This window comes from Myripristis murdjan, chromosome 13, assembly GCF_902150065.1.
Source record: "Myripristis murdjan chromosome 13, fMyrMur1.1, whole genome shotgun sequence".
NCBI classification, from domain to species: domain Eukaryota; kingdom Metazoa; phylum Chordata; class Actinopteri; order Holocentriformes; family Holocentridae; genus Myripristis; species Myripristis murdjan.
This window is the reverse complement of record NC_043992.1, coordinates 421,235-434,357: the sequence shown is the minus strand read 5'-3', so window position 1 is coordinate 434,357 and position 13,123 is coordinate 421,235. Positions and strand designations below refer to the sequence as shown.

Below are 13,123 nucleotides of genomic sequence, written 5' to 3'. Positions count from 1 at the left end.
CCCAAAACATCATTGGCACCCATCTACCAAGCATCAGTGATATCGGGGAGGTGAGGTGCCTGCGCAGAGTCAAAAGGATCCTAAAAGACATCACCCACCCCAGCCACAGTCTGTTCACCCTGCTGCCATCAGGCAAAAGATACAGAAGTATTCGCTGCCGTACCACCAGACTACAGAGCAGCTTCTTCCCTCAGGCTGTGAGACTACTAAATGCACCATCTGAACTCCTCCAGGCTTAATAATTCTATTTTCTACACAATCAATCAGTTAATCAATCAAGAGGGAACCACACTTTAATTTCATTATTCAACCTGTTGTATAATGACAAATAAACTTCCTTGTATCCTTGTATGTGTTATTGTAAGCTATTTATGAACAGTACTTTAACGTAGAGTCTTACAAAAAGGCACATGAAAAACGTGAAAGCTGTTAGTTATTTCATAATAGATATTTCAGTGTACTGTATTTACATTATTTATTGGTTACTTTTGCTTTTGCCTGCTGCTATCTCAATGCTAGTGCGATGGTGTAGAGACCCAATATGTGCGTTTTGCACATCTTGCCTGTAAGTTGTGCAAGGAGCTTCAGTGAAGACTCTGGTTGAGGATCCATGCGTTGCCCGCTGGCGGTGGTTGCGTCACACCCGGCAAAACATAGCTAAGAATGACACAAAAAAAGCCACAGCTATAAAACAAAACGTATCTAATGCTGAATTTAATAGCAGAATTTGCTAAACCAACATGAAATTAGTGAGCATAATATTGTTAATATTTAACCCTAACCCTAACCCTGTCATCGTGCTAACATCCGTGCTAACTTGCACTGGCTCTGCCTCATCATCGAGCCGCGGCTCGGTCGGCTCACCGGCCGCTTGGCCTGGGGGTGAACAAGCGGGCTCATCGTCTCCTCCAGTGCTCCTCTGACTTCGGAGAAAGAAAGTGTCCAACGTTTTTTGACCCTTTCTCCGTGACATGTCCGCTGGGCCCCTAAAGAAAAAAAAAAATCCAAGGGATTCCAATAGTACCACTGGTACTGGGAGCAATGCTGCGCTTGCAAAGTGTAGCCTCCAGCCCAGTCTGGCTTGGACCCCTATAAAGCATTTGTTTGACCATTACTTAGAGCAGAATGTCTCACAGCTACCACTACCACTCATGCTGTGAACTTTCTAGAACATTACTTCTGTCTCTGGGACAGACCTGCCTGTCACTGGCTACTTGACATAAACAGGGTTAGAGGTACACATGCAGCTATGTATCTCTCTTTTTGTGTCTCAGTGACCACTAGCACTGTTGCCACTACATCTCAGCCATCACCCCAGACATCATAGCAAGTCCCTATTAACCACCCGAAACACCCCAGCAACCCCAAAGTAACCACACCAAATATCATAGCAACCGCCGAGCAATGCCTTAGCAACACCTTAACAATGCCTTAACAAAGTAGCAACCACCCCGTACACCACAGCAACTGCCTAGCCACACCCTAGCAACCATTTGGAACATCATAATGCCCTAGCAACCACCTGGCCGGGGGGCGGCACTATTAGAGCAGGTGGCATGAGGTACAGACAAAAAGAATGTGATTTTTTGCAATTTGACATATACAAATATAATATTCTAAGACTTTAAGTTTGGAAGTTTTGAAACTTCATTATGTCAGTTTTAGCAGCTCAGCTCACTGCCATGAGAATCACACAGCTCTTGTATACCCGTAGTAAATTGTAAGACACTAACATTAGGCTACTGCAAGTGATGCCTTGCTAATTAGCCAGAAAGCTACAAGCCAACTATCTTACAAAGCACACTGTTTCAAATGCATTTAAGCAGTGGCGGTTCTGCCCGTGTTGCCGCCCTGGGCGAAATTACTGCCTTGCGCCCTTTTGTTCTCCAAGCGATAACGGCCGCTACCGGTGCCCCTCTGGCGGGTAGATGCGCCCCTCCCAGAGCAGGGGCGCCAACACCTGCACAAATACCTTTTTTGGACAAATACTTTTTACTTACTTGCCTATACAGGTGCCGCGCCCACCCGGTCAGGTCTGCCGGATCTGACAGGTGAGCGGCCACACATACTGGCATCCTCTCATTATAAATCAGCTTTTGTTCATACGCGGCTGCAGCAGCACAACGGACAGTGACACAGACAACATGGTTGATTAGTGACTGCGCAATGCGGCCATTCGCCGGTAATCGCGGCATCTGGCGAGCCTACCTACTGGTTTACATATGCAAGTACAATACATGTGTATTTGCTTAGACCCCAATATTAGACGAGGGCGTTTTTTCAGGGCATTTTCAATGGAAAAAATATTGTCTTATATTCAGATGAATACGGTAATAGAAAACTGCTTTGCAGCGAGGATGATTTTTTTTTTTTTTTTTTTTTTTTTTTGCTCTCATGCCGCCCCTCCACGTGACATGAAAATATGCCGCCCCGGGCGGCTGCCCGCTTCGCCCGTGCCTAAAACCGCTACTGCATTTAAGTGTATAATTAATGGCATCTCATTTTCACATGTTAAAACTTGGGACTGATGCTATACTAACCATTCCAGCTGCTAATGTTACACACGGAGGCCTCTGGCTGCTTTCATGCAGACTGTGACAGTGAGCACGTTTACATGCACACCTTATTCCTGTATTAACCGGAATATTCGCAATATTCCGGTTGCGCACGTGTCATGTAAACACGCACCGAACCCGATTAAGGTCATATTCCGGTTGGAGAGAATTCCGAATAAGCCCCCTGGAATATTCCTGTTCCAACCGGAATATTGGGGCTTGTAAACACCTTAGTCGGAAAACTCCCCGAACCGGAATATTCAGTCACGACTGCGCATGCCCGACTCACAAGGAATTCTGTGGCGTCTTTGTTGCTATGGTTACCTGCAAGCGGGGAAAACGGCATGGCGAACAGCAGCAAGAGCCAGGAGACTGCAGTCCGCCTTCAGCTAATGAAAGACTTAAATATCACGGAGTATATCGATGGGAGAAAACATAGAAATAGCGACAGAAGAAGAAGAAGAAGAAGACGAGGAAGAAGACTTCTTCGTCTGTTTTTCCGGCAGACCAGACGCCTATACGCGTGCTGCTGCCCCCCGCGGCTGAGTGTCGCATTACGTCAGAGAGTGGAATACGCCGAAACACGGGGGCATGCCAAGTAACATGTAAACAGAATATTCCAGTTGCCGCGGCGCAGTTACCTTAGCCGGAATATTGAGCCGAACCGGAATATGGTGTGCATGTAAACGTACTCATTGTGCTCTTTGCAGGTGTTAGTGTCTACATTGTGCTGCTGGAAGAAAACACTATCATGGTGTGTGTGTGTGTGTGTGTGTGTGTGTGTGTGTGTGTGTGTGAGACTGTTTGAGGTAACAAGATAGCAACTGCCTAGCTGCACCTTAGCAGCCACTCAGAATAACATAGAAACCGCCAAGCAACTTCTTAGCAACCATCAGGAACACCATAGCAACTGCCTAGCAATGCCTTAGCAACCACCCACAACACCATAGCAATTGGCTATAAACACCATAATGACCACTGACAAGACCATAGCATAGTAACTGCCTGCCATTGCCCTGGCAACCGTAACCACTGAGCAAAACAATTACAAACCAAACACAACCTGTATACGACATAGTTAAGGTAAAGGCGGTTGAGCACATGGCCACATGTTCCACCATGGAGGCAAGCACATTTAAAGTTTCTTCTAGCTAAGTCTTAGAATAGCGATCACTTATCAAAGCCCTGGTAAGCATTCTTCTGTAATAAAGAAATAGTCAAAAAATGATGCTCCATTGCCTTCATTAATACAAGTAATTGTGGCTTCTTGCCAGCAAATTTACATTCATGGATATGAAACTTAGTAAAAAGTAAAATTAAATTAATAAGAAAAAAGGCATTGTTATCCATGTCATCATAAACATGGCAACCATATATTATGTCTCTATTGAAAGGAGTGAATGCTGAGAAATTTTTAACAACAATGAAATTATTAATATCTTTCTTTGTCAAGTTTCAACAGGCCTTTTTGTGTAATATATCATCTTGGTATGTGTTGTACTTTGGAAAACAGTTTAAGTTTGAGGAATGGTTCAGCTGATGATATGATGCTGTTAAAAAAGAGCCACTAGATGGCAGCACCATACTGTGTTACACTGAGTTAGATGAAATTTCATAAGTGATGGGGCTGGAATGTTCAGGAATAAGAGTTTTGTTTATTCATTCATTCATTCATTCATAGCACGACGATAGCAGCGTCAAAAGCTGGTGGCGCCATTTTCAAAAATGTTTTTGGCAGCTGTAATGCCTTCATATTGCCTGTTAGGCAGGTACTTGTGTGTGTGTGTGTGTGTGTGTGTGTGTGTGTGTGTGTGTGTGTGTGTGTGTGTGTGTGTGTGTGTGTGTGTGCCGTCACACATTTTCTTTTCTAACTAATATTCAGATGGTGTACATCTACTTTTTCAGCATCTTCTGCTAAATCCAGTGATAGCAGCCTCAAATCAGTAACATTCTGAAATTTACACCAATGAGAAGCATAGTAGATGAACTGGCTCAGTGGGTAGAGCAGTACTCTCGCAACCAGAAGATACCTGGTTTAATTCCTGTCCCTTAGCAACATCTAGTTACACATTTAAAATTCTATATATTATACTAATTTATAATTCTTACATTATTTCCCTCATGAAATACTACTTCCTCCTTTAAGAAGGAAGTTGCTGCAGGTTCCTCGGTTCTTGTGGTCCTGTTCTCTGTGTGATGTCTGCTTCTGTGTTCCAGGAGACATTGAAGAAACAGAACAACTTCTTCTTCTTTACCAAGACTCTCTTCAAAGAAACCTTCATCAGGCTTGGACGTGAGTACAAACATTACAAATGTTAACGTCACATCTCCTTGTATTTCAGGACTGCATCCAATTTCAGTTTGAGCGCCCTCTGCTGGAATCAAACCCTTAACTGTGGCTTGAAGAAAACTAATGAGCTGTGAATTTTTCGCTTTTAAAACAACTCGTTGAGTGTTTAACTGGTTATAAAACAATCTCAGTTTATCCCTGATGTCTCTACATGACCTACATAAGCAAACAAAACCATTAGCAAGAAGACTGGCCATATCTATAAAGTTATTCTAAATGTCTGTTACAAGGTCAGGGTCCCTGTAGAATCAGACAAAATGCATCACGGCACGCAGACTGGAAGAGTCTATGTTTGCATTTCCCAGGCAGTATATATCCATGTTGACACACCTGCAGGGCTGAGATATGACAACAATGAAATGGTTGCTATAGGGGCTAACATCATGACACACGTGGCTCATTGAATCCACAAGAGTGTCAGCTTTCCAGTCAAAAGCAATTAATGCAACTCCAAGACTGGCTCCAGTATGCAGTATACACCATTATACATTAGGCCAGAAGAACACATTTGTACTGCATGGTTTGGGGTCCAAACTGTATGGGATTAGCATAAGGTGGGCATGTCTGCAAAGGGGAGACCTGTGGGTACCCAAAGAACCCATTTTCACTCACATATCTGGAGGTCAAGGGACCCCGCTGAAAATGTCAGTTTTCCCTTGCCAAAATTTAGCCTGACTCATGTTAGATAAATATTATTATTTAGTCCCCTTTCCAAAAACCTAGTGTGACGATTGGTACCAACGGATTCCGTAATAAATAAAATCGATGAAAAAAATGTCCAAAAAAAAAAAAAAAAAAAAATTGCAATACTAAAGTGAATCTTTTTTTTGCCCCACCCCTTAGATGTTTACACACAGCAGATTTTTACTAAACAGTCATAAGTAATGCATCCTGTAACAGTGCTGGATGCATTCTGCTGTTTTAAACAAGAGGAAGGCACATATAATTATACTTGGTTTCTGTATCTAGTGGCCTACTCATGTGGCGTCTGCTGTAATTTCAGTAGGGTGGTACAAATTTGAACCATTCAAGGTAGTGACACGCAAACAAAGGCCTTTATTGGCTTTATAATCAGGCTGCTTTGCAATGCTGGAGACAATGCTGGAAGGAGGAAAAAAAAACGCGAGAACTAATTGAGCTCAAGACCAATCACAGATGCGTGGGGGCAGAGCTGGATCATACAAAAATAAAGTTTGTCTGTTGGGGATTGCTGAAAGAACACCGAAAGAACTGGAATCACTGCAACCCGCGCCCTGTAGGATGTCTTTATGCCCTACACTTTCAGAAAATAAAGCACAACTGTGCTGCTATCAAAGCAACTTCAGTTTCCATAATACCTCAGCAGTGCCACAAGCTGATCGCTTCCATGTTATGCAGTCATTGATGCAGTCATTCCTGCAGGAGGAGCTCCAACCAAGTATTGATTGCATAAATTAACATATTTTTCAGAAGGTCAGCAGTTCTGTATTATTTAAGTCTTTTTTAGGATTGGTTTTATGTAATATTCTAATTTAATGAAGCTAAAAGTTTCCCTTTTTGAATTGAACTACAGAAAAAAATGAACTTTTCCATGATATTCAAATTTTTTGAGATGCACCTGCAGATTGTACCTTGTGTAGTGTAGCTTGTGCTAACACTTCTGGGTCAAAATAGTCGCTTTCTTCTTGGCTTTTAGTGGCCATAATTTCTAACAAACATTTTATGAGACATCAATCTTTTCAGCATCTTTTGGTGAATAAAGCAATACCAAATGTGACACAAAGTGATGCCGACAGCGGAAGCGTCAAAATCCGGTGGCACCATTTTGAAAAATGTTTTTGCCAGGTGTATTGCCTTGCAAGCACAGCATGGCCCCCAGTACTAGTGGTGCTGGGAACCCTATTGTTTTTTCTTGGATTTTAATTATTTTTAGGGGTCCAAGCCCGAATGGGCTGGGAGCCACGCTTTGTAAGCGCAGTGTGGCTCCCAGTACCAGTGTTGCTGAGAACCCTATTGTTTTTGCTAGGATTTTTATTGTTACTGGGGTTAAAACCCGAATGGGCTGGGAGCCACACTTTGCAAGTGCAGCGTGGCTTCTATCCCCTGTGCAAAATTTCGTGCCAATCAGTTGCTAGGTGGTGCTGTTATTTTCTTTTATTTATATCTCGGGAATCCTTGGTCCGATTTACATTGAACTTAGGACAGTAGTTTCTCATACAATAATGAGACTGTGTGCCAATTTTGTTGTAAATCGGCCACTCTAAAGTGCTTTTTCCACAAATTAAACTTGTAAAAAATTTGTCTATGAGAATAACCATTATGCTCCATTGGGCCCCTGGCCGCAACTGACACACTGTCTTTCAGAGGATCTAGCAGACTCAATTTTGAAACCACAGGAAAACGATGGATATCATTTTAAACTAGACAATCAACAGAATCCATTGGTACCAAGCATAGGTGGAGTATGGACTGTCCCAACAGCTCCGGTGCAACAACGTCATCACTCAGAGACTACTACTGGCTTGTAGCACAGAGATGCATCGTAAGTAATAATAAAGAATGAAAGTATAACCACACTGAAACTAGCCAGATTTAATATTTAAAGCTTTTAAACTAATTTTAGAAAGTTATGTTTGATGATTTGATCAGCTATGTTTGATCACATCCGTGAAACTTCACATTGCCGACATGTGTTTGATTAGCCAGCTACAGTACGATCCTCAGTTAACTCATTCTCGGAGAGACATTTGGTTCTCTCTGAGTTAAACTGACGTCATGTAAGGTAACTAAACATGCTTAGCTTAGCTAATGATGACATAAAAACCAGTCAAATCCAGTCCAGCTCACATTAGCTAGGTATTAAGATAACTGTATAGCCTCTAGTAGCCTATATTAGCACCCATTGCTTATAGCATATGAAGCATTGTATAGAGTTGGCCATGGTGTATTGATTTCTTTCATAATTAACCAGTTGTGTTCATGTGTGGGTACATAGACGTTCCCAAACTCCAACATGAGAAATATGAATATCAGGAGAATTTTTATTGGCTCAAAACGCCTCTGTGTAAGTAGGAAGATGAGATCTCTGTAATGTTATAAATATCACTTGATAAAGTCCTCATAGAAAATGAATAAGGGACTAATAATGTTAAATAATTGTGCTTATAGACAACAGCAGCTGCAGAACAATATGGAGGACAGCAGCAGCAACAACACAGAGCAACAATGATGGGGAGTCTCAGGTATGGTTTCACAGTTGTAGAAATTTCACTAAGTGCATTTGCTAACAGTTGTAACTTGTTCATTAAACAATTTAATAATGTATTTGCTGCTACTTTAAGTGTAAAACACTAAATGGTTTTTGCATTTCCTAGTTGAAATGAAAATTGTTTCACTGTGTATGTGCATTTGCTACAGTTTTGAATACTGTATGTGTTTACATGTGCTGCTCAGCTGCTGGTTTTCATTGTTGTTTTTACACTATTTGTGTAATTTGTGGCTCAAGAGTTCATCTACCTCAGTCTTGATTGTAGTATTTCTGACTGAAAGAACTCAATAAATTTTTTTTGAAAAATATTTTGGTTTGTTTCTTTTGCTCATTAAATTGCATAGGTCTAGCCACTGAAATGGAACAAAGCAAACTGGCCACAAAGCTGAAAGCACCCTAAATCACTTTGTTCCGCAAAGACAGATTTCCCTCAATGTCATGTGGTAAAACAAAGATTGGAAGCCATTTTGAACTTTAGAAATATGACTCATGTCATGTGACCTGTGATGACATCACTCAGAGGACCCCTGAAGACCACCAGAGTTGGAGGTAAGTTCAAAAATGTGCTCCTATATTTAAGTTATTATCACCTCTTCCAGGTGTCATACAGAGTGTCACAGATTTGAGTGTCATGCGGTCAAACGTCAAAAAAGTGTTGATAAAGTTATAGATTTAAGAAATAGTGATTTTCACATAAACTTGAAAGTTTATTGGTCAAGGTCAGTGCAGGCAATAGGTGGCCATGCAACTGCAACAAAATATATCATGTGGACGGTTTTACCATATGACACGCTGTTTTACCACATGACACAGAGGATTAAAACTGTGTAACGGTACGACTGTGCTTGGGGTGCCAGGTAGGTCAGTGCCTAACAATACTTTGTCAGGGTGTGAGTCTTTTTTTTTTGCACAAGATAGCAACTTTTACGGGGGAACGCCTCTTCCTAAATCCTAAATCCGCAAATAGCGGGTTTAGGGAGTCTGGCGCAAGATAGGGCCCTTAGGGTTGCACAAGAGGCGTTCCCCCGTAAAAGTTGCTATCTTGTGCACCTCCCGCTATCCGCAAAACACCTGCGCTACCCGCTATATTATGCATAGGCGTGTTTTGGGCGTTACGCCAATTAAACCAATCACTGTGCCAGGTGCCATTGCTTTTAAGGGCAGGCTGCGCTATCCTAAATCCTAAATCCTAAACCCGTGATGGAGAGAGGGAAGTAGATTTTCTCAGGGCTTCTACTGAGGCTAAAGCAAGTTGGCTTTATACATATATATTATATATTATATTATAGGCGAGTTAATTCGGGAGGGGGAGCCACATGTGTCCAAGTGGACGTGTCACAAGGTTGTACTGATTGAGTAAAATCCCCGGGTCACACCACACACACACAAGAGGCAGAGGTGGAACTATGTGTAAACTAATTTATTGACAAGGTAGATTGGACAAATAAAACATTAAAAATAAAAATATAGCACAGCTGCTGGCTTATGATAAAACAATAAAACGTGCTGGCGTCAGTGTCCAATTAAAACAGTCTTTCCTCTAAACAGTCTATATGAATAATATACTCAGTCCATTCCGGCGGCGTCCCGGTATCAGTCCGACCGTGTGTGTGGTGAGGCTCCGTCGGGGTGCACATTGAAGCCGCCTCGGCATATTGGATAGCGAGTAGCGTGGGTGCAAGATACCGTTTAGGGATAGCGGAAGTTCCTAAATCAGCAAATGTCTGGAAATACTTTGACAAAAAGGATGACGCTAACGTGCAGTGGAAGATATGTGGCGTTAAACTTGTATATCACATAAATACCAGCTCCATGCTGAACCACATGCGCTTAAAGCACAAGGAGAAGACAGCGGAGCCGGCTAACAGACAGCCTCGCGTCACATCTTTTGCTTGCCCTGTTAGCACCAGCTGACTGCTACCCCTGTTAGCACAAGCCGATGTGATGATACCAGAGCAGAGAACATTAGATTTATTTGAACTTTGTGTTTATGATTTAGGCTGTTGATTGACAGTTACGTGTGAAGTAACACAGAGCAGAAGTCCATACTGCTGTGAGGTCTGGCAGCTGAATGTTACAACAACAAAAAAACTGCATTTGGAAACGCACTTGGTTTACAGTGTTGGCCGTTTAATCACATAAATGGCTTATTATGATGTATTAATGTTCTCTAACAGCCAGAAGCTGCTTTTTAGTCAACAGCAGGCCATGTCAGGGATGTCCGTGTCCGACTGGAAACACTAGCGGAACCGATGTTAAGTACGGACCTCCCGTAATTATTATTTTCTTTAGGGTAAAATATATCATTTGTGAGTAATCGATTACTCGTTCATAATGTAATTCGAGTACTCGAATATTGAAATCACTGAAAAAGCCCATCCCTAGTCTAGTCATGTAAATCAAACTCTAAATCATATTTGCCAGTCCATATGTCACAAAAGAACGCAATCTTTCTTGTATGGGAAAAATTGTCACAAAACTGTTGGAAAATACATTTTAATGTCATTAAAAGGTTCACTTTGGAGGCCCTGAGTATTTTTGACATTTTTTAGATGTAGCCAACCTCATTACTATTGCAACTCCTTTAATGTTTAATGTTTTGAAAAAGTTGCACAAAATCAAGTACACAGCAATGCATAATCAGCTGCTGGTAAGTAGGTTTGGCTCATAGTAATTTGACTGCAGTGTCGACACACAGCTCTGTGGCACTATACTCAGTGTTTCGCCGAGCTTTTTTGCTTTGGGAGGGGGGATGTCTTGCAGGACCCCATTGCTATGATTAGAGCATGCGGACCTGACATTGTTATTGTGCATGTCTGTGTCACCGGTGTGAGTGCAGGTGTGTGTGTTGTGAGAAAGGAACGAGCGGGGAGCCCCGCCCGTCACAGAGGAAAGGAGAAATGCATTGTATGGATGTAACGAAACCATAGCAACGCATTAGACTCTGAAATTGCGCAAATTACAGTTAGTTTTTATTTAATAAAAAGAATATGTTATCGGTCCTTTTGGTTAAAGTAAAAATTAAATCATGGAATTAAAGGGTTGTCTTTTCAGCCGTTAGCACGGCTGAAAAGCCGCCGCCTCCCAGCATTTTCCAACACCAGGTCTATAACTAACAAAATCGAAGAACTGCGCCTGCACATCGCATCCAACAAGTGTTTCTGTGACTGTTGCATTTTTCTGATATCAGAGACTCGGCTATTCAACTAGTAGGTTGCACGATGCTTTCTATTCTGCCCTGCACCGAAAGTACTGAGCCCTAATTTCGTTGCATTATTATACCGTATATGATTGTGCAATGACAATAAAGGTCTATCTATCTATCTATCTATCTATCTATCTATCTAAAAAATAATCTACAACTTGAATTTAAAAATCTACAACTTGAATTTCTTGGTGGGGGGTCCTGTTGGGGCAACGGGGTGTCCCTCCTAATAAACTCTATGGGAGACACTGATACTGTAATCAGCACAGTGCATCAGGGAAGGTGCAGCAGAAGAAGAAACCCTCTGTGTTCACTACAGCCTGGCTAATGCACTGTGGTAGATTAACTACACAAATATCGTAAAAATATTCCAGGCAGTAGTGCAGGTGTGTGTGTGTGTGTGTCTGTCATATATGGTATGTAGCTCAGTAATGTCAGTCTGATATACACTATATTACCAAAAGTACCTGCCTTTACTCATACTATGAACTGAAGTGCCATCCCATTCCTAACCCATAGAGTTCAATATGATGTCGGTCCACCTTTTGCAGCTATTACAGCTTCAACTCTTCTGGGAAGACTGTCCACAAGGTTGAGGAGAGTGTTTATAGGAATTTTTGACCATTCTTCCAAAAGCGCATTGGTGAGGTCACACACTGATGTTGGTCGAGAAGGCCTGGCTCTCAGTCTCCGCTCTAATTCATCCCAAAGGTGTTCTATCGGGTTCAGGTCAGGACTCTGTGCAGGCCAGTCAAGTTCATCCACACCAGACTCTGTCATCCATGTCTTTATGGACCTTGCTTTGTGCACTGGTGCACAGTCATGTTGGAAGAGGAAGGGGCCCGCTCCAAACTGTTCCCACAAGGTTGGGAGCATGGAATTGTCCAAAATGTTTTGGTATCCTGAAGCATTCAAAGTTCCTTTCACTGGAACTAAGGGGCCAAGCCCAGCTCCTGAAAAACAACCCCACACCATAATTCCTCCTCCACCAAATTTCACAGTCGGCACAATGCAGTCTGAAATGTACCGTTCTCCTGGCAACCTCCAAACCCAGACTCGTCCATCAGATTGCCAGATGGAAAAGCGTGATTCATCACTCCAGAGAACGCGTCTCCACTGCTCTAGAGGCCAGTGGCGGCGTGCTTTACACCATTGCATCCGACGCTTTGCATTGCACTTGGTGATGTGTGGCTTGGCTGCAGCTGCTCGGCCATGGAAACCCATTCCATGAAGCTCTCTGCGTACTGTACTTGGGCTAATCTGAAGGTCACATGAAGTTTGTAGCTCTGTAGCAATTGACTGTGCAGAAAGTCGGCGACCTCTTTGCACTATGCGCTTCAGCATCCGCTGACCCCTCTCCATCACTTTACGTGGCCTACCACTTCGTGGCTGAGTTGCTGTTGTTCCCAAACGCTTCCATTTTGTTATAATAGAGCTGACAGTTGACTGTGGAATATTTAGGAGCGAGGAAATTTCACGACTGGATTTGTTGCACAGGTGGCATCCTATGACAGTTCCACACTGGAATTCACTGAGCTCCTGAGAGCGGCCCATTCTTTCACAAATGTCTTGTTTCACAGTCTGCATGCCTGAGTGCTTGATTTTATACACCTGTGGCCAGGCCAAGTGATTAGGACACCTGATTCTGATCATTTGAATGGGTGAGCGAATACTTTTGGTAATATAGTGTATGATCCGTAAATTGTTTCTGAATGTCTGAAAATGTTTTATTTAAACATTTAAAAAATAAATAAAACGACAACTAG

The 13,123-nt window shown here is 42.3% G+C and overlaps 1 protein-coding gene across 2 annotated transcripts in view; it reads left to right on the top strand.

The window, feature by feature from the left end:
- Positions 1–13,123, top strand: part of LOC115370001 (transmembrane protein 87A) — a 228,921-nt gene that overhangs the window by 27,949 nt on the left and 187,849 nt on the right. The window contains exon 2 of one of the 2 annotated variants that reach the window (XM_030066776.1): positions 4,773–4,848. In XM_030066776.1, coding sequence (XP_029922636.1) covers positions 4,773–4,848 — 76 coding nt within the window. Of the gene's footprint in view, positions 1–4,772; positions 4,849–13,123 lie in introns of those variants that run through there. The other variant, XM_030066778.1, reaches the window with a different exon arrangement.